The sequence below is a fragment of the Amphiprion ocellaris genome, chromosome 1 (assembly GCF_022539595.1).
Source record: "Amphiprion ocellaris isolate individual 3 ecotype Okinawa chromosome 1, ASM2253959v1, whole genome shotgun sequence".
NCBI lineage: Eukaryota > Metazoa > Chordata > Actinopteri > Pomacentridae > Amphiprion > Amphiprion ocellaris.
This window is the reverse complement of record NC_072766.1, coordinates 10749642-10770677: the sequence shown is the minus strand read 5'-3', so window position 1 is coordinate 10770677 and position 21036 is coordinate 10749642. Positions and strand designations below refer to the sequence as shown.

The following is a 21036-nucleotide window of genomic DNA, read 5'->3' as shown; positions in this document are numbered from 1 at the left end:
GACCTGAACGAAGAGACTTTTCTTAAAAAAAATAAAATGAAATAAAAAATAATAATAATAATACTGAGCAGTAAATTCAACTGTGGCCAGAAGCTCTCAATATATATTATAGTACAGATAGGGAGCAATGCTGCTTGAATATATTTGTAGTACTCATAAAACGTTTGCACTTACATCGTAACATTTTCTTATGCATCATTTTGCTTTTCTTTTTATTTATAATGTAGAAGTTCCTCATATAAAAGATCGAAATACTTCTTGCCATCACTGCAGGTCTGTGACAGAGACCCGCCACTGTATTAAACTTGCCACTAACGACCCAGACCTCCCTCCAAGTTTCACACTTCAGCTTTGAGAAAACGTCAGAAGTATTGCATGAGAGCGAGTATAAAATCTCACGATTAACTGCGAGACTTGGAATCTCCCAAAATTTTGTCCGGGCCAAAGAGCGACATCCGACGGGGAGGGATCGACACTCGGAGATGCGCTGATCAAGGTAAAAAAAAAAAAAAAAAAAACAAGAAAGAAAGACAAAAGAAAAGACAATGTCGGGCTTTGTGCGCGCACACACACAACACACACACACACACACACACACACACACACACACACACACACACACACACACACACACACACACACACACACAACATGAGTGACAAGCCGTCAGTGTGCAGCAGCCTCGTTTCCTCCAGAGCGAAAACACTCTGACGCGCACTCATGTTTACCTGCTTGGATGTTTCTGCATGAGCGACGGCGCCTCACGAGTAGCACGAATTGATTTGTGCGCAGTTTGCAGTGCGCCGACTTTGTGTTGCTCGTCCTGCACGCTCTGATCGCACCGTGATGCCATGATAGGGGCGTAATCTCTTGCGCACTTTCTAAAAAATAATGTCACGCTGCTCAGTGATGCGCCGGAGGTGAGGCTGCTGCTGCTGCTGCTGATGCAGAGGCAGGCTGGCTGGATGTGGATGCGGGGGCAGGTTCTCTGCACATCTGACTGACATGCTCGCTGTTATTAATCGAAGGCACGTTAAGAAAGTGCTGGGAGAACAGATGGAACAGGTAGCCAAACGTGTAACATGACAGAAGGAAAAGCACTGGAAAGCCCAAATTCCCACAGCTTTATACAGTGAGTAATAAAACTATGGTGGTGTGTTTATAGTCAATGCCAGTTTTCTCAGTAGGTCAATGTGATATTCAGACTGGGATTTGTTGTGTTGCAGTGTTTTTTGCAGTTTTAGTGAATCCTAAATGCCAAACAGTCTGCAAGAAATACAGTTGGTTACAGTAATGAAATGCATTTTATTGTGCAGTTAAAGCTCATTAACTCCTGCACAAGAGGACAAAATGCATGCAGTTCTCTATGTGCATGAAGCTCTTTGTGTTAATATTGCATAATGAATGTCTGAGGACTGAAAGGTTGTGCTAATAAAATGACAGTACTGAGTGCTGCAGGTTTTGATCCCACAATGGTGTGCAAGAAATATATGGCTTGTGCTGTATCAATGAAACAGATTTGATTAAACTAAGATGCTCCCTTAAATCATGGCTGCACAGGGCTGTAACAGGATTTTATAAATAGGTGTCCAAATTCTAGAGCAAGCCCACCCACTGTGAGGAGAATGAAAAGTGTCCTGGAGAGTTTTTCCTCCCATTTAATCCTTGTGTTTACCTGTTCATTTTTTTGTAAATTCAATCATATATATGTACTAAACTTTGATTTAATTTAACTTTAAAGGTATTTAGTAAATGGGAACCAGCCTCTGAATCCTCCCACACTGAGAGAATGTAGCTTCTCTGTAAGAAGTCTGATGTTATTAGTAGGGTAGTAGAAAGCTTTCTCAGTGCTTTCGCTGAATATTGCACATTGCACTGTGGCAATACACTATTTTAGATTTTGCAGATGATGGTTCAAATAAGCAGAGATGTTGCATGTACTATTGTAAATAAAATGAATAAGATTAATTTACAGCTGCATTAATAACTCTCTCTATGTACAATATTATATGTTAATATTGAATGAAAACACTACTGTAATATCAAGGAGATTACTCACATAAATGGACCAACAGTGAAATGTTACAGCTTTATGGACTTTATTGTTAGTTCAGTGCTGCTGCTTTTCACCTCTTTTCCAGCTGTAAAGCCTCTGAGAAACACTTTGTATGTTGCTGGAGCAGCATCATACATTAACTGTGTCAGTGCCCTGTGTGAAAAAGATCTTTTTATAGTGGTCAGTTATAACAGGTTTGTTTGTGTGCTTTTTTTGGAGTTTTTCTGCCCCCAAGCTGCGAAAAATGTATTCATGCCCCTTTAAAGTAAACACATTTTTAGTTTAGTTTAAATGCTGTATGAGTTCACACAACCCATGCTGAAAAGATAAACTTAATTTGGCAAATTTATCGCTTTAGAATCTTTGTGAAATCACAGCAACTGAAGAGTTTCTTCTATAGTGTCATTTTAAAGGATTTAATAGATAGCAGGCAAGTGAAGATGCTGCTGGATTTCTTTGCAGAACAGAGAGTAAGTTATTTAAGGGGAGAAATAGTAAAACAGTGTAATAACTTCAGAGTGGCTGAAGATAATACTGCTTTCTTTGTGACCTCATCACCTCGGTGTTAATAGATGTTACATCGTGGCTGCTTTCAAGGGAGAGATCACAGCGCAGGTTTCTATTATTGTGACATCTCTTGAGATGGCATGCGTATCTAGTGCCAGCTTAGCAGAGCAGGGAAGCTGGTGGGAGGTTTCAGTGTAAAAGATAAATGCTGGGAAGGTGCAGAGAAAGCAAGTGCACAGTTTGAAAGTGCTACGGATACGAGTGAACGAGACACGGAGTGCACTACGACTGACTAATTGTGTTTCAAATTGGGTCTTTGAGCACACAATGGGGAATGGGATTTCTCTGAGCTCCCCACTGAAGCATCCAAGGATGAGAAAGTTGTCAGATTTGTAGGTCAGGCTGTAGGGGGTGTTGTTAGGCAGACTCCTTCATAGGTCCAGATGTCACAGTGGTTTCTTTCAGGCCTGTAGTTGATGGTGAGCTTAAGTTTCGATTGGTTTCAACCACGCTATGTTCCACAGTTTCCTTTCTCAGTCTTTATGCAACTGCTTCTTTCAGTCAGAGTAAACATCCCGTCTGTGTACATCTTTCTTCTTAGTCAACAGTTAACTTCTTTTCTTTCCTGTGTGTGCTATAATTATACGTCGTGTTGTGTTAAAATCCTAATTGATTTCACAGTGTTAGAGGGAATTGCAGGAGTGTATCCTACTCCCATCTGGAGCTTGATCAGAGCCTGACCCGGTTTCGGTGTGTTACGTTAGAGTGTAGCTCCTCCGGGACCTGTCCCCTCCTCATGCTGACAAAGGGAAGAAGGCCACAGCTGGCCCATCCCAGCCCAGCTCAACATAGCCTGACACAACCTGAGCTTAAAATCACCTAATCCTGTTCCAAAGAGCCGAAAAGGTGCTTGCATTACAGTTTCTCCGTCCTTTCTCATTGTAGGTCACTTGGTCTTCCTACCTCCATTTTGGAAATGGCTTCCGGGGATATTTTGCCCTACAAAAAATAATTATGTTATCTCCCTAATTCCCAATTATTATGCACAGGCTTATTTAAGAAAAAGGATTAGATTTTCTCTCCTTTTTTTGGTGGCTGCAGCAGCCGAGCGGAGGATGAATTTGAACATGACACTCCTCTCCTCTGCTGCAGTGAGGGGTCCTACACTTGGATGAACTGGGGGAGGAGAGAGCACAGCGAGGCTGTCATGTAAGCCGTCTCCACTGGGGCCACCTCTTGGTGCGCACTGCTTCCTGCCTCAGGTAGAAGCCTCAGTGTTTCTGCTGCTGAGGTGTCAGGCTGCTCTTTCTCTCTCCTCTCAACTCCCTCCTGCTGAGAAGGCAACAGATCCACTCTCAAAGCACTGAAATGGAGAAGGTAAGGTCTCTCTTTCAGCATCGTTTTCTATCTTCAATTTCACTTTTTGTCTTTTCTGATAATGGGGTATTGTTTCCTTTCGTGCAGCAGTTTCTGAATTTGCACTGTTGGCCTTTCTGTATGACTTGGCATGGTTCCTGTGTTTGTGTTGCTCTTTTCTCACCTCAAAAGTCCCGTTAGATCTCAGGAATATCCCTGCCATTGTCTGTGGACAAGGCACGGGGATTTAAAAGTGGATTTGGTCCCAAGATGTTGTTCACTGCTCTAAAATATGTAAGAAGGGTCAACTGTAAATGATGAATGTCTCCACTGGGATAAATTAATGAAGTTGAGCCAATAAAAGCTGTAATGTGTATCATCTGAGTAGATTTATGTTGACAGCGTTAGTTTTCTTTTAGTAGTTCACATTTGAAACAAACACAAGAGACTAAAATGACTTTTGAATGTTTTTAATAAATGAATTTCAAAATCCTTTTTTTTTGAAGGATTTTAATGTTTAGATATTCTATTCTGCTATTTATATATATGTTTAAATGCTCTACTACTACAACTACTGTAGCACATGTTTGGTTTCATCCTCACAAGCAGCTCAATCATATCCTACTGAGTTTCTGAGGCATTTGTAAGCATGTGAATGTATAACAAGTCTTTGAAGTGTGATTTTGCCCCAAAGGAAAGCAGCATCACAAATTTCTCTGACATGTGCCACCTCATCTTTTTATCACACAGCCCTGTGTGTGTGTGTGTGTGTGTGTGTGTGTGTGTGTGTGTGTGTGAGAGAGAGAGAAAATGAGCTCATTGTGTCTTTTTGAACAGAAAGGTTGTTTTTTTTCTTCCAGAGCTGCTCAGAGTGCACAGAGCCGACACTTGCTCAGAGTCTGTGTACGCTCTGCAACAAGTGGCTGTGTTACCAGTGCACCGATGTGCATCAGCATCACAGAGCCTCCACCACTTCGCAGTACGCAGACTCGCACCAGCAGCAGAGGCCCAGTACCACCCAGTGTCCTGACCTGCACCAGAGGGGCTCCAGCACATTGCCTCCTACTGGACAAGGCAAGATATTTACGTGCATTGAGACAGATTATCAGTGGGGCTACACTCTCTGCCAGTAAAAGTCTTTTTTGTTTTCCTTTCTGTTCTCTCTTCTTTAGTTATTATTTATCATGTTTCAGGAGGAACCACTGCTGTGAATAATGTATGATAGTTGCAGTGGTTGATAATAGTTCTTAGAGATCCGTGTGTTTTATTACACCTATCTTTAACAAGGTGGCCCAGATTCTGAAGTGCTCGGATGATTTCATTTTTGCTAATATTAGTGTGTTGCTATTTAAAGCCCCTCAAGTATGCCCGGCAGCTTTGTTGCCAGCTGCTTTTGCAGGGACTGCATTGCACAAGTTGTCAAATTGTAGCATCCACAATGACTTTATTGTGATGTGGGAGTGTTGCTGTTTGGTTTGTGTACTTGTGAGAAGAACTGTGTGACTGCGCTTTTAGACAGGATGTGGTCAGTCAGTTCAGGTCGATGCAGATGGGGTTGATGTTCAGCTCTCTACCACAGAGATGTGCGATGATGTGCAGGCAGGAGGGGGTTGGCTGAGGTTAGCCGGCCAGCAGAGAGCAGCAGGGCTACGTTCATTAGCCTCACCCAGCTATTGTTAGACAGACATTCTGTGGGCCAACAGTTTCTTCTATGATGCATTTAGAAATGTGTGAGAACTGTTTTGGAGTCTCTGTATTAGTAAGAGTGGGTTTGATGGTACTTCAAAGGCACAATGGACAGTACTGAAATATTAACTGATATTTTAACCTCATTTCAGCATTGTTTTGCACAGCCCCTCTGCAACTTCAGCTTCCTTTAGTGCCAACCTATTTCCCACAACAATGTCATGGTTTTGGTATCAGCCTGCAGAGGTAGACCAGCTTCAACATCACATAACAATGTAACTCGTCACAGTTCACTTTAAACCATGCAGCTGTTGTTCTAACTACAGCACTGTGTAAAAGTGCCACATATTTTGTATATAAAAGTCTTTAGTCTTCCATTAAAAAGTGTATTGACACGTTAGTGTTTTGAACCTAGTGGCCATTTTCAGATAAACAACATATTGCCTTCTCATCACTGGAAAAGTAAGATTTTAAATGTTGGATCATTATATTGTTCAGTTGTTTTTGTTTGACATTCTTGGAAACATGTTTATTTCCTTTCTAGATCGCTGAAGTGACCTTAGACTATCAGAAAGACTGGAAACCTACAAATCAGGCAGCTTTGCTGTGTTTAAAGGAAAAAAATACACCTACAAGAAACTGTAAAGCTAACTCATTAATATCAATAACATGAGTTTTTCATTCTGTACAAAAAAAGTACAACAATGTGCTGGACTAATTCTTGGCTGTGCCAGCGACTTCCAGGAAGTGACTGCTTCCAGGATAAATATAGTCCAGCATAATACGCAACACAGAACTCCCTGTGAAAGCACAGCCTGTTATTTTATATTTTGACCACCAGTCAGCAGAAGAAAATGCAATTCAACTTGTTCTTTGCTCCTAGCATTAGTATTGTGCAGATCCAGTCCTTTCCAAACACAGTGACAGGCTCCATATGTGTTTCGCTTTAACTCAGTTCAAATCAATCCAGTCAGCGTGGCACTTAGGGGACAATAGTGAGGGTTTTAGAGCTCTTGCAATGTTTTATTTTAGTCCATTCGCTCTATTCTGATGACTCCCAAAGACCCATTGTAACAGTAATAAAGCTATAAATGACATCAAGAAAAAAATCCGTCCAGCATTTGCAGTTTGGTTTTGAAATACAATATTAATCTTTCTTTACCAAGTGGTTCTACAAATAGGCTCAAAGGAGTCGGTTGCTTGCCTGAACGCTTTAAAAGGTTAGTTTAGGAGATGACACTGTACTGCTACAAATATTTGTCCTCTTCTGATGCATTTTTAGAAGCGTCTAGCCCTCTTGCAGCTCTGGATGTGAATTGCCTGTTGACTTTTTCTAATACTCCCCGCTCTGTCCCCTCTCCCTCCTCTCGCTGAATGTCTTTCAGGCCCAGGGTCATATCCTTGTTCCCTCCTCATGTGCCACTCTCACAGACAGGAGCCCTTGGAGCTTTTTTGTGAGTCATGTGACCTTCTGTGCTGTAGCAGCTGTCACCTGTCCTCCCACAAAAACCACAGGTCAGTCCTCAGATGCACACCACAAGGACACTGCCGAGAAGGGCTAACCGCAGGTTAAAAACTTCCTCTGAGCTGCAACACTCTTTAACTGCCTTGTCACTTTTATCATCTGTATCTGCATACACTACCCTTGGCCGGCCTAACGTTCATTAAGTATTCATACCCTTTTGTTTTCTGTGATGTTACAGCACAGTAGCTTGCCTCGAAGGTCACCTGCATAATGTCTTGTCCTCAGGGGAAACAAATTTTAATCTGGTGTTCCTCATGCCCAGAGAATAAATTAGTGAACTTTCTGTCTGGTGGATGCTGTGATCCCTCGTGCGTTTAGGGTGCTGCAGATCGGGAAGGCCCTCCAGGATCAGCAGTGGCTGTTTGAGAGCCTGATGGTGCAGGTGGAGGAGAGGAGGTCTGCTGTGGAGAACAATGCAAAACAGATAGAGGACAGGTTGGTTTCAACTCACACAGAGTCAGAATCACAGTCCCAGTTCTGTGCAACGCCAGTCAATAATTTAGCAGTGTGAAATATAGCAAGCTAATGAATAAATTACTGTCTGAAATGCTGCTTTCTTCTGCATCTGGGAGAGACATTTCCCCCCTTTCTGTCTTTGTAGACTTCATGGAGTAAAGATTGCACACAGGAAGGCAGAGAACCAGATTAAAATGGCAAAGATGATTATGATGAACGAGCTTAACAAACGAGCCAACCTATTAATAGAGCAACTGGAGGTAATTACTTTCTCATTCTTTCTTTCCTTCTTATCGTTCAGCCAGCTGCGAATGTACATGCAAAGAATCTGTAACTGCCATGATGTAATCAGCCCTGAAAGCAAGCAAACGAGAGCCAATAATAATCTGTCAAAGTTGCTTAAACCAACATCTTAGGAGCTACATCTGTCAAAGAAAAGCATTGTTGATTAGCCCACAGTTCAGCCACTGTGTTCCAGTAATTACACATGCATTTTTAAAAATTCCTTTGCAGAAGATTTCGGAGGGTTTCCAACAGCGTCTGGAGGACCAGCTGCAAGGGGCAATAGAGATATGTGGCCAGCTGGACCACATTCAGAAGTTCATCACCTGGGCTACGACCCATCACTGCAGAGGTCCGGTGCTCTTCAGCAGGGCTCTGGTAGGAAGAGGAGACAGATTGTAACACACTAACACACACGCGCACGCACGCATAGTCCTGTGAGGGCAATCATAATTAATTTCTCTAGAGAAAATTGCTGAAGATGCATCACTGGCTATATTTCAGCGTGGGCTCAGAAACTACAGGAAGCCTTGTTATGTGCAGGAAGCATGGAGTTAGAAAGATGCAGACTTTTACCAGGCAGGTGCAGTTTAGAAAAAAGTCAAATGGCATGAAGGCATAAAAGGTGGTTTTGGAACTTCACCCATATGAAGGACAAAAAGTCAGGATGTTTTGACTCCTTTGCATCAATTTTGATTATTATTTTTGCAAATATGTATCTTGGGATACCTGCAGCTTTATGGAGGTTCAGCCCTAAAAACATCTATTTGAAGTTATATTCTGTACTCTTGTCAGGTTTAGTTTATTTATTGTTACTGTGATTGATTTAGTTCAGTAGTAGACATCATAATGAGATTTTTTTACTGTAAGACATGACATGCTTTAGTACTTTTCATCAGTCTGGAGATGTCTTGTGAGTGCATCTTTGCTTTTTGTAAATCACTAAAGACAGTGAGGAAAATGCATCCTGTTTATGTAAACTATATATTCCTCTTCCAGATTTCTCTTCAGATGCAGCAGCTGCTTGAAGCATCTCTCCACTCAGACTCTTGGAGTCCTGTCAAGATCAAATTCAACTGGGATGCCAGCTACTGGACGAAGCAGATTTCTTCTTTAGGTAAAGTTAATTTTATTAAGGCAAAAGACTATTTTAAAATAGTGGATGTTTAACTTCCATAAGGTAAATGAACATGGAAATAAGCTCCTAGTAAAAATGTCAGTGAATCCAAATTGAATATTTTGATAAAAGTTTTTGAAATATTTTTGTTTATGTCAATTTGTCTCTTATATACTGTTTTGAATATTTTTTGCAAGGCAATATCAGCTCACTCAAATAGCTTTTAGCACATCCAAACAAGCAATTACCATGCAAATCTGTATTATTATGACATGCTGTTTTTGAACAGAGCTCTAACTGTGACTCTGTTGCCCTGCAGGGCAGCTGACTGTTGAGGGGGGAAACTGCACTTATCCTCCGGGGTTGGCCTGCTCCAGCATTATGAGGCCGCAGCCCATCACTTGCTTGGCTCTGCCTCCTGTGTTTCACAGAGGACGAGAGCCAGGCTGTGGGTACCAGGCCTGCTGTGAGCCCCAGATGTGCTGCCTACACGGCATTCCCTCTCAGCCAGATCATCCAAGTCTGGACAAAAGCCAGCTGGACGCTACACTTTATAACTCCAGCTGTGCTCAGCCTGCTCTTATTTCCGCCTCTCTGCAGCAAAACCAGTCGCTTCAGAGGTGCTGGGACATGGAGAGCTCCTTGCAATGTCCTCCCCCTACATCACCTGTCATCCAGCTCAACTGCACTCGAGAATCTGCATCTCAGCCACAAGCTGCCGACTCCCAACCCCACTCTCAGTCATATCTGTCTTATCACAAACACCAGAGAGAAGTTCTTCCAGACAGCCAGGCTCAGCTAAGCGCAGACCGAGGCAGGCCAGGCCAATATCAGGGGAAGCTGTCGACCAGCGAAACTCTGCAGCAGGAGATCAGCCACACGCTTGTGGACAGAGATGTGACGACTGAAGAGAGCTGGGAGGAGAGGTGCAGAGTGGAGGAGGCTTGTGGACAGACAGCAGTGGTTGAAAGCAGAGAGCTGTTGGAGGAGGACCTGCAGCAGGAGAGGAGGAAGCAGAGTCCTGCCCAACAACAGCAGCAGCATCAGGCTTCTTTAGCAGCTGAGCTGAGAAAAGAGCAGCAGAGGACCAGACCTGCACTGATGCTCAGAGACCACCGAGATGGCCGGGTGAGAGATTAAGTACACTTCAGTGTGAATGAAATCAGTATAACCAAGAGAGAAAACTTTAAATATAAATGCAACAAACCACCAGATGTATGAAATAGAATACTATGCAATTATTTCAGATTTTAGATTTCAATCAGATTCATTTCTGATCTTGGAAACAGCTGCCCAGTTACAAAATATTCTGGACCCAAATGACCATTTTTGAATTAAAGTAACTTTTGAAGGTCATAAGGTCAGATAGATAGATTTTTAGAACTGACTGTCATTATAAGGTGAGTTAAGACTTTAAATAAACTCCTCCTACACTGAAGTTAAACATCAGCTGAGGCATGTCTGTGGACACGTTCAACCTAGTTTATAGTCTCCATAAAATACCTCTAGATAAGCAAATCTGTTTAACATTTTTACACATTACACTTGATGTAATGAAACCAAGCAAGTATTGCAAGCAGTATAACATACAAAGACATATTTGTCTTGACTTCTGTTAATTTTTCAGAAATATGCAACCTGGAAAACATTTTGTATACCAGATGACATTGACAGCAGTAAATAAATAAGCTGCACAATATTATATTAACTACAAAATTCTGGCTGGAAGCAGCTTCATGGTGCCGTGAGGTACAGCAATTTATTTGTGAACATACAGAGAGAGATTGCCTTGAGATTAAAGTAAGATTTGTGTACTTCAGTCACCGCTTTTTGATTCACACGTGGTTTTGCAAAGTTTCTATGGGCTGAGACTAATTTTTATCCCAGCTCACAGCTCATGACAAGATAAACCACACAAAGCTGTTTATTCACACCTCGCAGAAACCACCACTGGTCGATTAAGCCTATTTCCTCTGTAAACACCAACGTTCAAACACTTGCTCAGGCAAAGAAAAAAAAGGAAAGACAAAGACAACAAAGCGTGTTTCAGAAGCTGTAAAATGGAGTTCCACATAAGTCAAATCAAAAGCTAGTAGAAAAATGTTTTACATAGAAAAGAGTTATTGTGTATTTCTAAAATGGTGATGTGGAAGGAAGTGTTGAGTGTGAGGCAGTGTTTAGTTTTAACTAATATCCATTAATGACTGAAACTAAAAAGAACACTTTATTTTAGTGCCAGAATGATCACTTCCCAGAGTTGACAGCTCGGCTGAAAACAGATGGCGCAACAGAAAACTGCTCTTGCTTTTGTATGGGAAGGATGACGGGAAAACAAAGAGCTGCTCTGACAATTAAAGCAGAATAAAAGCAGGAGATCCAGGGGAACGCTATTCGTCATAATCACACTTGATGCCAGAGGTTTTAGCAGCCGCATAATCACCTCTCTAAAAATTCTCAAGATGCATGATTATAAGCACACACAAAAAAATTATTTTTACATTTTCAAGTCACAGCATCTGAAAGTGATATAAAGCCACTTGGGAACAGTCATTTATGTACTTAACCTGTCATTAATGAGCCACTCAGGGAATAGTGGGAGCTGCCAGTTTGATTTTTGCTCTGGTTTGCACTGAGATAAATTCTTGTACACCCCCCCTCATCATTCCACAGAGAAGGATTATAGTCTATTTTTTTCTGCAGTCTGAATTGTGCACACCTCTCCCATGGGGCACAGATCAGGTAAGTGTTTTAATCGCATGATACTTAGGAGCATGTGCTCAGTGTCAGCCTGGCCTGAATATGTATGACGATGTACCAGAAAAAGATGAACAAAAAAAAAAAAAAAAGGAGGAGGAGGGACATTATAAAAAAAACAAGGTGTTAAATGATTTGTCACCCTCCTGCTTACATTAGCTGAAGACACAGCTGAAGTGTTTAAAGGAAACACCTGCATCAGGTAAAATGTGATATAACCGAGAGAGAGTTGGAGTGATTTGCAGTTAATCAAAGGGACACACTGAAGCCCTGATGTTGAATTTACATAAGATAATTAGTGTTGTAACCAAAGCTTTCATTGCCAGTACAATAACACTAATGTATGCAGCATGTTTGTGCGGTTTGAGTTGTTTTTGATTTAATCCCAGAATAGGCTCCGAGTGATGTTTTTGTTCATTTAGTGTGCAGCACTCAAGGTTGTGTCCGCCACACACATCCCACTCGTTCTCGTCTCCTTTCAGTTGTTAATGGCACGAACAGGTGCATCTGTGCATATGATGTAGCTTGAAGCCCTGCTCAGCTGTGTATGTTTCCTGCTCAGTTCTGTATGTTTATGTCTTTGACAGAGATCCACATCCCTGGAGATGTCGGTGACAACCCGCGAGTGTGTGTCTGATGCTCCGAGCAGCAGGCTCAACCCCAGCTCGGTGTGCTCGAGGAGGAAGAGACGCTCCCAGAGCATCCCGACAGAGCTGGCAGCCCCGTCCAGCAGCGCCTACACCGAAAGGCCCACAGGATGCACTAACAGCCTAGATCCAGGAGCTGCAAATAAGGTAACCCTGCTTCAGAATATAAAGACACATGGGGAACAACTGAGGCTGTGCAGTCAGAGGGAATAGAAGTGATCACAGCTAGGATGTGCACCTTCCACAAGCAGGTTCTGGCATCGCAAAGAAACAGTAATTAAAGTTCTGTGTTCATGCACAATTCCACAATAAAAAAAAAAAAAAAAAAGCATTTCTCTAAAACTAACTTAAAACAGGGCATCAGATTTAAACTGTTTAAAACTGGCAGCAGAAAGAAAGAACATTCGGGAGCATCCATCATATGGCTTGATACAATGGAGATTTCAACATTTAGAGTCTTATGACAACTGGGCTGCTGCATCTGCTGATGAAAATCGTGTTGCATGTTCTAAGCTACCGGCAACAGCTACTTAAAGGACAAAAAAGCTGTTTAACCCTCTGAACCCCAAAACCCACCTGCGGGCTCGAAATTCAGGTTACCTTTTTTTTTAAATGCCAAAATTACATTGAGTCACAAACTGTAAAAACAGAGGTAATTGTCAGATTATGAACTTTTTAGCGGTCCAATATCATGTGTGACGTCCAGTTCAGTCGCAAATCTTAACTAAATATCAGAATTCAGATTTTTCATTAAAATCCTCTTATGCTACATGTCCCATTTAGAAATTCAGTGTAAACAAACAGTTTACATTCTGCAGACTCTGTAAAAAACAAAGAAATCTGCTCTCCTTGGCCTAGCTGTGCAACCATTAGTGACTCAGCTGCGACCAACAGTCCCATGATAAAAATCGATGGACTTTTTGGCTGAACTGCACAATATGTCAAGTATGGAAACAAATAAAACATGTAAGTAGTAAATCTATAGTGTGTAGAGCAATTTTCTTTTCTCCCAATATTGGCAACGCCTGAGGACACTTGGAAAAAAGCTGTGAATGTTTATTTCTGTTTTTAACATCTACGAAAATAAATAATCAAAAATATTCAACTTTCATTTCTTCTTTATGACTTTATATTGCAGTAAAAAAATTGAGCTCACAGGAGTAAAAAGTCAGAAGCTGCGTGAATTTCAGTGGGTTAAGATCAAAATCTGACAAAATGAAAAATGTGGGAGTGTGGCGGCCACGATCTGGGGGCAACATTAATACACCCACATCTCCACGTGTTTTGGGTAATGTTTGATTTGACAAGGAAGAAGAACAGGAATTTAAGACGATGTCATGTCTTGTTCTGCTACATAAATTTGAATATCTTACCTCCTGTCAGAAAGTCAATAGAAATGTAATGAGAAACTGGTGCAGTACTCATGCAAAAAGAAAAAAAATCTGAAAAATAAAATCAGAAACTCAGGACAAGAAAAAACTCGATGCTTTAAAAGCAACAGCTTTATATATGAAAGTGATCCATTTTGTACAAGAGTTCTGTCAGGAGAGCACGTTTTTGGCATTTTTTCTCTGTTGGAAGATTGCATGCTTTGATAAATGTACAAAATTCTTTCAAATGATTATGTGAATGAATAAAAGCTTCAATGGTCAAGTTACATATGGATCATTCCATCTACAATCATCAGGGGCCTTCTGCTCAACCATATCTGATTTACTTGAAACTTCCTCAAATATAACTAAGAATATATATACAGTCAAGCCCGAAATTATTCATACCCCTACCAAATTTTGACTTAAAGTTATTTTTAAATGTAAATAAAAGCTGAGAAATATTTTTTTTCCACAATGATGACTCTTGTACATCATCTTATTATCTTTTGGGAAACACCTGTGTCATTTCTAATCAAAAACAAACTTGCTGGTTGAATAAAAGTAACTTTAAGTCAAAATTTGCTAGGGCTATGAATAGTTTCGGGCTGGACTGTATATGGTTAGCACTATCGCCTCACAGCTAGAAGATCCCCGGTTCGTGTCCTGGCCTGGGCCTGGGATCTTTCTTTGTAGAGTTTGCATGTTCTCCCTGTGTATGTGTGGATTTTCTACGGGTACTCCGGCTTCCTCCCACAGTCCACAAACATGCTGAGGTTAATTGGTGATTCTAAATTGTCCGTAGGTCACACCCCACCCATGACCAGAATGAGGATCAAGCAGTGTATAGACTATAGACAGTGGATGGATGGATAATGACACGCAACTACATTTGGTTTAGAAAATATTACCAGTTGACTACCACATTATCAGTTTTTATGTTAATGGGTGCTCAAAGATGGGACCTTTCATGGCGGCTTCTTTTTAAAAATATTTTAACTCACTTATAATCAGAGACTATTTGATATACTTGTCCAGTACTGCAGGTTCTGAATTAATGTCACAATGAGAAATATCAGTGAAAATTTCAGGCTTTGGCCTACATTACAGTACATGCAGAGAGTTCCTGAGATACTGTGCTTCAAACATAGCCTTGACTTTCCATGTACAAAGCAACAAAAAAAAGTGGGTTGACAGACAATTTTTAAAAATCTCAGAAAGCGTTATATATATCAATTTAAATTTAACAACAATCCTTTCAGATTTAATGCCATAAAATTTTTCAGAAATCAGAGATGTGCTGATTTGAGACAGAATTACCTATGTATTAATAACTTCTTTTCTCTGTTGTAAAAGTTGGTGATCTGGAAAGTTTAATGTGATGTTTATTTTGTTCTCAGTATGACATTATGGATCCCAGACAGAGGAGAGCTTCAGATGGAGTGCTTTGTGTTGTCAAGGAAACACTGTCTGACATGACCCCATCCAGAGGACATCTGTCTCCTTTACTGTCCTATAAGACGGAGCCAGGTGCTCAAAAATACCATTTGATCATTCTCTGTATTCTAGCTTAAGCAGAATACACAGTTTCTAAATGAATGCCCATCTTTTGTTTTCTTAGATCATCCTTTCACTTCTGTAAATGAAGAGGTTTGTTATGAAGCCAAGGAGAACTGCAGAGTGTCGAGAAACAGCCACAGCAGGTTTGTAACATCTGACGAGTCAAACATCTGTCCAAGCACACATCGTGAAAACAAAGCATGGCTCTGGCAATTCATTATCTGCTTTCATCTAAAGTTTGAGAGATGTACAGAAGGAGTCAGGAAGGCCAAAGGTTCCAGTGGTCTGCTTAGAGCGTCTCAAAATACTCGTGTCTCAGCTGCCACCACATGGACGAAGACAGAGCGACCCTTTACCTGCCAGTGGGACGGACGGGAGCAGCACTCCGTCTCAGCAGAGAACCTGGTCTGATGCAATGCCTGAGGTATGCGGTGTTCCTTGTTATACTGTACGAGAATGGTGATATTTTAAAAATACCACCGCAATCATAGGGCAGGGCGGAACAATTTCAAGATATAGGTTGTTAATAATTCATGACAGCACTTCTTTACATGGTTCTACAGTAGACATTTTTGCATTGTTTTACACTTGGCTTTTGGCATAGATTAAACAAAATTTTGTAAGGAAGTGAGCTTTAGAGGCAGATTTTTTTAAATTTTTTTGATTGAACCAAACTAGCAGTTTCCCTCAGTCTTTGAGTCTTTGTGCTAAACTGCGCTAACCAACCCCTAGTGGTAACTTCATATTCACCAGCACATATGGGAGTGGCTATGATCTTCTCACTTAAGTCTCTGTGAAAAAACAATAAAGATAAAAATGTTGGTAATTTAACCTAATGCTTATAATTAAAAGCAAGAATAGTAAAATGCACTGTTACTTAGGTTTTACACATTTGGCACATATAATAGGAGTTTGCACTCCCAAATATATGAACGCTCTGTTCTGCCATCACTTATTTCTAATTTCTCATTCTCCACGTTCTGAACATGACAGTAAAATGCACAAATCTTTTGTCAGTGGCCTCCCTTGAGTGTGTAGCAGCAAGTATTACTTAAAAATAAAGTGTTTTAGGATGTTGCCAAGAATGAATATAAATGAGAAAATAATCTTCTTTTCGCTCTCCCCCCCCCCTCCTCTCCACTCCTCTCCCCTCCTCTCCCCTCTCCCCCCCTCCTCTCCTCTCCTCTCCCCTCCCCTCCTCTCCTCTCCTCTCCTCTCCCCTCCTCTCCCCTCTCCTCCCCTCCTCTCCTCTCCTATCCTCTCCTCCCCCCCTCTCCCCCCCTCCTCTCCTCTCCTCTCCCCTCCTCTCCTCTCCTCTCCTCTCCTCTCCTCTCCCCTCCCCTCCTCTCCTCTCCCCTCCTCTCCTCTCCCCTCTCCTCCCCTCCTCTCCTCTCCTATCCTCTCCTCCCCCCCCTCTCCCCCCCTCCTCTCCTCTCCTCTCCTCCCCCCCTCTCCCCCCCTCCACTCCTCTCCTCTCCTCTCCTCTCCCCTCCCCTCCTCTCCTCTCCTCTCCTCCCCCCTCCTCTCCTCTCCTCTCCTCCCCTCTCCTCTCCTCTCCCCTCCCCTCCTCAACTCAGGGGATATCTGCAGGCTCAAAGACTAGGAGGACCACCCGCTCACTCACTGCACCACCATATGCAGAGCGACCAACTCGTAATCAGTCTACCGCACACTCAATCAACAGCGACTTTGATAGCCACAGCAACAGAAGGAGCTTCAGCTCTCATAAAACACCCACACTGCCCTCCACTGACTCTAAATATGTGCCACAGAGTTACGCTGTTCCACTGTATCCAGACTCTGACTCTGATCCCAGGTCGGTCTCAGAGGATGCAGCTGTTTCTCAGGTGGATCCGGACCTACAGCTCGACTCGGATACGTCACCCGATTCCGACCCGAATGCACAATCTTCATCTGAGGCTGAACTTGAGTGTCTTGGTGTGGAAGAATCAGCTGCTGCAGGGGAGATGAGGCTGTGTGAGGATTCAGAACAAAGTCTTGAATACGAGGCAGAATCAGATGCAGGAGCAGGATCAGGATCAGGATCAGAGGAAGGTCAAGGGCTGGATGCCGATGCAGAATCAGGCGATGCTGAAACCGAGTCTGACATCCAGCCCGAATATGACTCCACCTTTCAGGCTGAGACTGATTCTGATGCTGTGTCTGATCAGCCTCCAGACTATCATGGCTCTGTGGAGTCTGAGCTCGACGTAGAATCAGACGCCGAGCCAACAACCGATGACCCACAACCGCTCCGCTCTGACCTGGAAGAGGACATCGGTCCCGGTCAGAGGCCACTTCTGATTGCAAACCCTCAGAGGAGCACAGAGGAAATCCAGAATGATCAGGACAGTGCAGAAATGGAGAGCGAGGACTTCTGTGCTGTGTGCCTCATCGGAGGCGACCTGTTGTGCTGTGACCGCTGTCCAAAAGTCTTCCACCTGTCTTGTCACATCCCATCCCTGCTGAGCTTCCCCTCGTAAGCTTCTTATAGGATAATCTGAAATTTAAACATTATCCTCTCACCTCCTTTTAAACAGATTATGTGTTTTTTCCTAACCTGATGCTGTGTCTTATCGTGTTTAGAGGTGACTGGGTGTGCAGCCTTTGCAGAGATGTTGTGTTGCCAGAGGTCGAATACAACTGTGAGAATGCGAGAGGAGCTGGACACACATCAGAACATGGACTGTCTGCATGTGACCAGAGAGTAAGTTATTTCATTAGCTGCATCAACAATAACAATGGATGGTACTTTAGTGTTTCTTCTTTCTGTAACTGCGTTCTTTTTCCTGAATTTTTAACAATGTGTGTTCATGTTTGGTTGACTGTTTGCAGAAATGTGAACGGCTGACTCTTCTGATCCTCAGTAATATCCTGAGTGCTCCCTTCCATGAGCCTGTCAGTCCACTTGTGAGTGATCAGCATTTTCTTATACACTAGTTACAGCAAAATACTTTATTTTTCATTGTGCTTATAGGTACACAGTTTTTCCATGGAAAGTTTACTCGTGTTTTGGATCCATAGAGCTATATTTGCCAAAGTATGATTGCTTAATGGTTCCCCTATGAATTGTTTTTTAAACAAAGTTGTATTCATATTCAGTTTTTCTCACCAAAGCACAGTGAGTACGTACATGTAATGCCTCAAATCTGTATTCAATATAGGACAGAACAATATATTAAAATACTATTGAGATCTCAAAATGGCCAAGTGCAATAGCCAAATCTCAGTAGCTGCATTTTTTTGATAAAGGTAAAAAGTGTCACAACATACTATTATAAATGAAGCATTGTGGTGCTACAGAGACGCCTCAGCCTGCAAATCATTTTCTCCACTCTTCACAAAAGGGAGCATAGCATACTCATGCATGCATGTTTGTTCTTCTGTTTAAGAAGTATGACAAATGTCATCGTTTGAGCACATGTTATCATGGTTATCTAGGCTCTAGGATGCCTAATTTAGATTAAGGTTATGTTCCGAGCAAGTACCTCATACAGAGGTGGAGACACATCTGTCACAGTGATACATAATGCAGCTTATGGAACAGTTATTTAATGCATTTATCAAGCAAAAGTGTTTTGATGAGTTTTAGAGAACTTAAGTGTCGATGCTTTTTCATACAGGCGCGCCATTACTACCAGATCATCAAGAGGCCAATGGACCTGTCTGTGATCAGAACCAAACTCAATAAGGCGAACACCCCACATTATAACTCACCAGATCAGTTCGTTGCTGATGTGTATCTCATGTTCCGCAACTGTGCAAAGTTTAATTATGTAAGTTAAAAATCTGAAATTCTCTATTTGTTTGTGTCATATTTAATCGTGGTTTACAATTGTAAATATAGTAATCATCAGTGAGTACTTCGCTAGTGTTAATGTGACTGTAAAGGCGCTTTTTCTCTCTGACCACAGCCTGACTCTGAGGTGGCCCAAGCAGGCCGCAGCCTCGAGACATTCTTCACCTCCAAGCTGAAAGAGGTTTTCCCAGACAGAGTTTTCTCTGTGGCTGAAGCAGATTCTGACAGCGATGAGTACGATGAGGCCTACAGGACCGCTGAGGGTGGTTTTCCATGGCCAGAGAGGAGGGAGCAATGCCACAGGAAGAGGAAGAGGAGACAGTCGCTGAAGTCGAGGAGACATCATTTCTAACCAGAGGTGAATGGAGTGCAATCACGGTCGCAAGAAATGCTGTTTTTTTGTGTGTAATTATGCTGTTTTTATCTAGCAGCCTGTGGGACTGCAGCACTGTTGCCAGTCTGCAATCTAAAAGTAGCTCCATGTTGTGGTGTGGAGTAATATGGCAGTGCTGCCATCTGATGGCAGCTGAGCAAACTGAAACAATACTTCTCATACTTGAAGGTCGAACTAATGAATGAACAATTTTTATGTCTGCAGACTGATTAGAGGAGCAGAGAGAAGTGTTAGAGAAGTTTAGGCCACAGGCTACATATCTGGAACTCTTTGGATGTCATGCAGAGTTTGCTCAGTTGCTTGTGCAGCCATAAAGCACATTAAAGTAGCGAGGTGAAGCTGTAGTAGTAACTTTATCATATCATATTTTGGCCAGTGATGATTCGCAGCATATGCACTGCACTGCTTACTGTTTTATGTGGTAACATCAATACCTTACATACCTTATGCCATATGCTTTATTGGATGCTGTAGTTGGATGTTTATTATCTCACTTTGCATCTTTTTGCATAAATGGACTTCTGTACTTTTTTTAGGCAAACATAGCCCTGACTATACACTGTACTTTTAAACTTTAATGTTGGTAAATTCTGTGTTTACCATATTCATAGATGTTAAACATATTTATACCCATGTAACTGTATAGAACTTTATTTTACTATATTTGTCATTTTAATTACTAAATGATTGCAGGCAATTATCTTAAGTTTGATTATTGATATAATTATTTGTGTCAGTAGCTTTTTTTTTGAAAAGCAGCAGCAAATCGTGTCCACTTTGTCTTTCTGTACAGAGTAATTCAGAATGTGAGGTACTATAGCCAGTGTTAAGGCTCAACAGGGCAAATGTAATATTAGAGGATTTAATATCCTCATTAAACAATCCAAGAAAATGTCAATTTTACATTTTAACTTAAATTACATTTGTGTATACATTATGTTTCACCAGTGTTTCAGCAAAATCTTGTACTCTTCTATTAACGAAATATCTCAGGCGTAATTAAAGTGTAGGGTATTGATATCATTCACTACTGGTTATTTTAAAAATGTCCTCAGTATTTGTAGAGCCATACTGTTGAAAGGAAATATGTCATTTTATAATAATCCTGTAGCCTCTTTATACACAACCAATTGCTATTCCCTGTTTTTAAATATACTATATTTGCTTCCTGCAGCTTAAAATAGACTTTGCTTGACTATTATGGTAATTACTGCACAAAAGAGAAGTGAATGTACAGGATATGTAATGTTACTTCTTTTGAAATCAGTAGGAGTAATAATGTTTCCGATTGTATCAGGGAAGACTGATAAACTATAGCTACTGTCGCTGTTTCAGGAGAGCAGGTTCAAGTTTTCTTTTGTTGTTTTCTTTCTTTTTGTTTTGTCTTTTTTTACTGTAACAGCCAACGATACATGCACATATCTTAATATCAATAAAATGCATTCAAGAGAACATACATGTTCTTATTATTTTGTATTTGCCACCATGATAGACGGACAGATTGAAGCATCGAAATATGAATTGCAG

General features: G+C 41.5%; 1 protein-coding gene and 1 pseudogene across 3 annotated transcripts; one reads left to right on the top strand and one right to left on the bottom strand.

The window, feature by feature from the left end:
• The window catches only part of LOC111574514 (TRPM8 channel-associated factor homolog), a 7976-nt pseudogene extending 7123 nt beyond the window's left edge, over positions 1-853 (bottom strand).
• trim66 (tripartite motif containing 66) lies at positions 357-20961 on the top strand. Of its 3 annotated transcripts, none has more exons than XM_055013609.1 (19): positions 357-496; positions 3716-3940; positions 4780-4993; positions 6991-7120; positions 7449-7565; positions 7732-7846; positions 8100-8246; positions 8868-8985; positions 9305-10113; positions 11686-11724; positions 12327-12533; positions 15157-15286; positions 15378-15459; positions 15554-15740; positions 16894-17795; positions 17903-18023; positions 18152-18226; positions 18940-19092; positions 19231-20961. In XM_055013609.1, the coding sequence occupies exons 2-19, from the start codon at positions 3932-3934 to the stop codon at positions 19465-19467; spliced, it is 3792 nt and encodes a 1263-aa protein (XP_054869584.1). In that variant the 5' UTR covers positions 357-496; positions 3716-3931; the 3' UTR covers positions 19468-20961. The 3 variants fall into 3 exon arrangements, with proteins under 3 accessions (XP_054869584.1, XP_054869581.1, XP_054869588.1); XM_055013606.1 differs by lacking the exon at positions 357-496 and adding an exon at positions 650-1132; XM_055013613.1 differs by lacking the exons at positions 357-496; positions 11686-11724 and adding an exon at positions 653-1132.
• Positions 20962-21036: the final 75 nt, after the last annotated feature.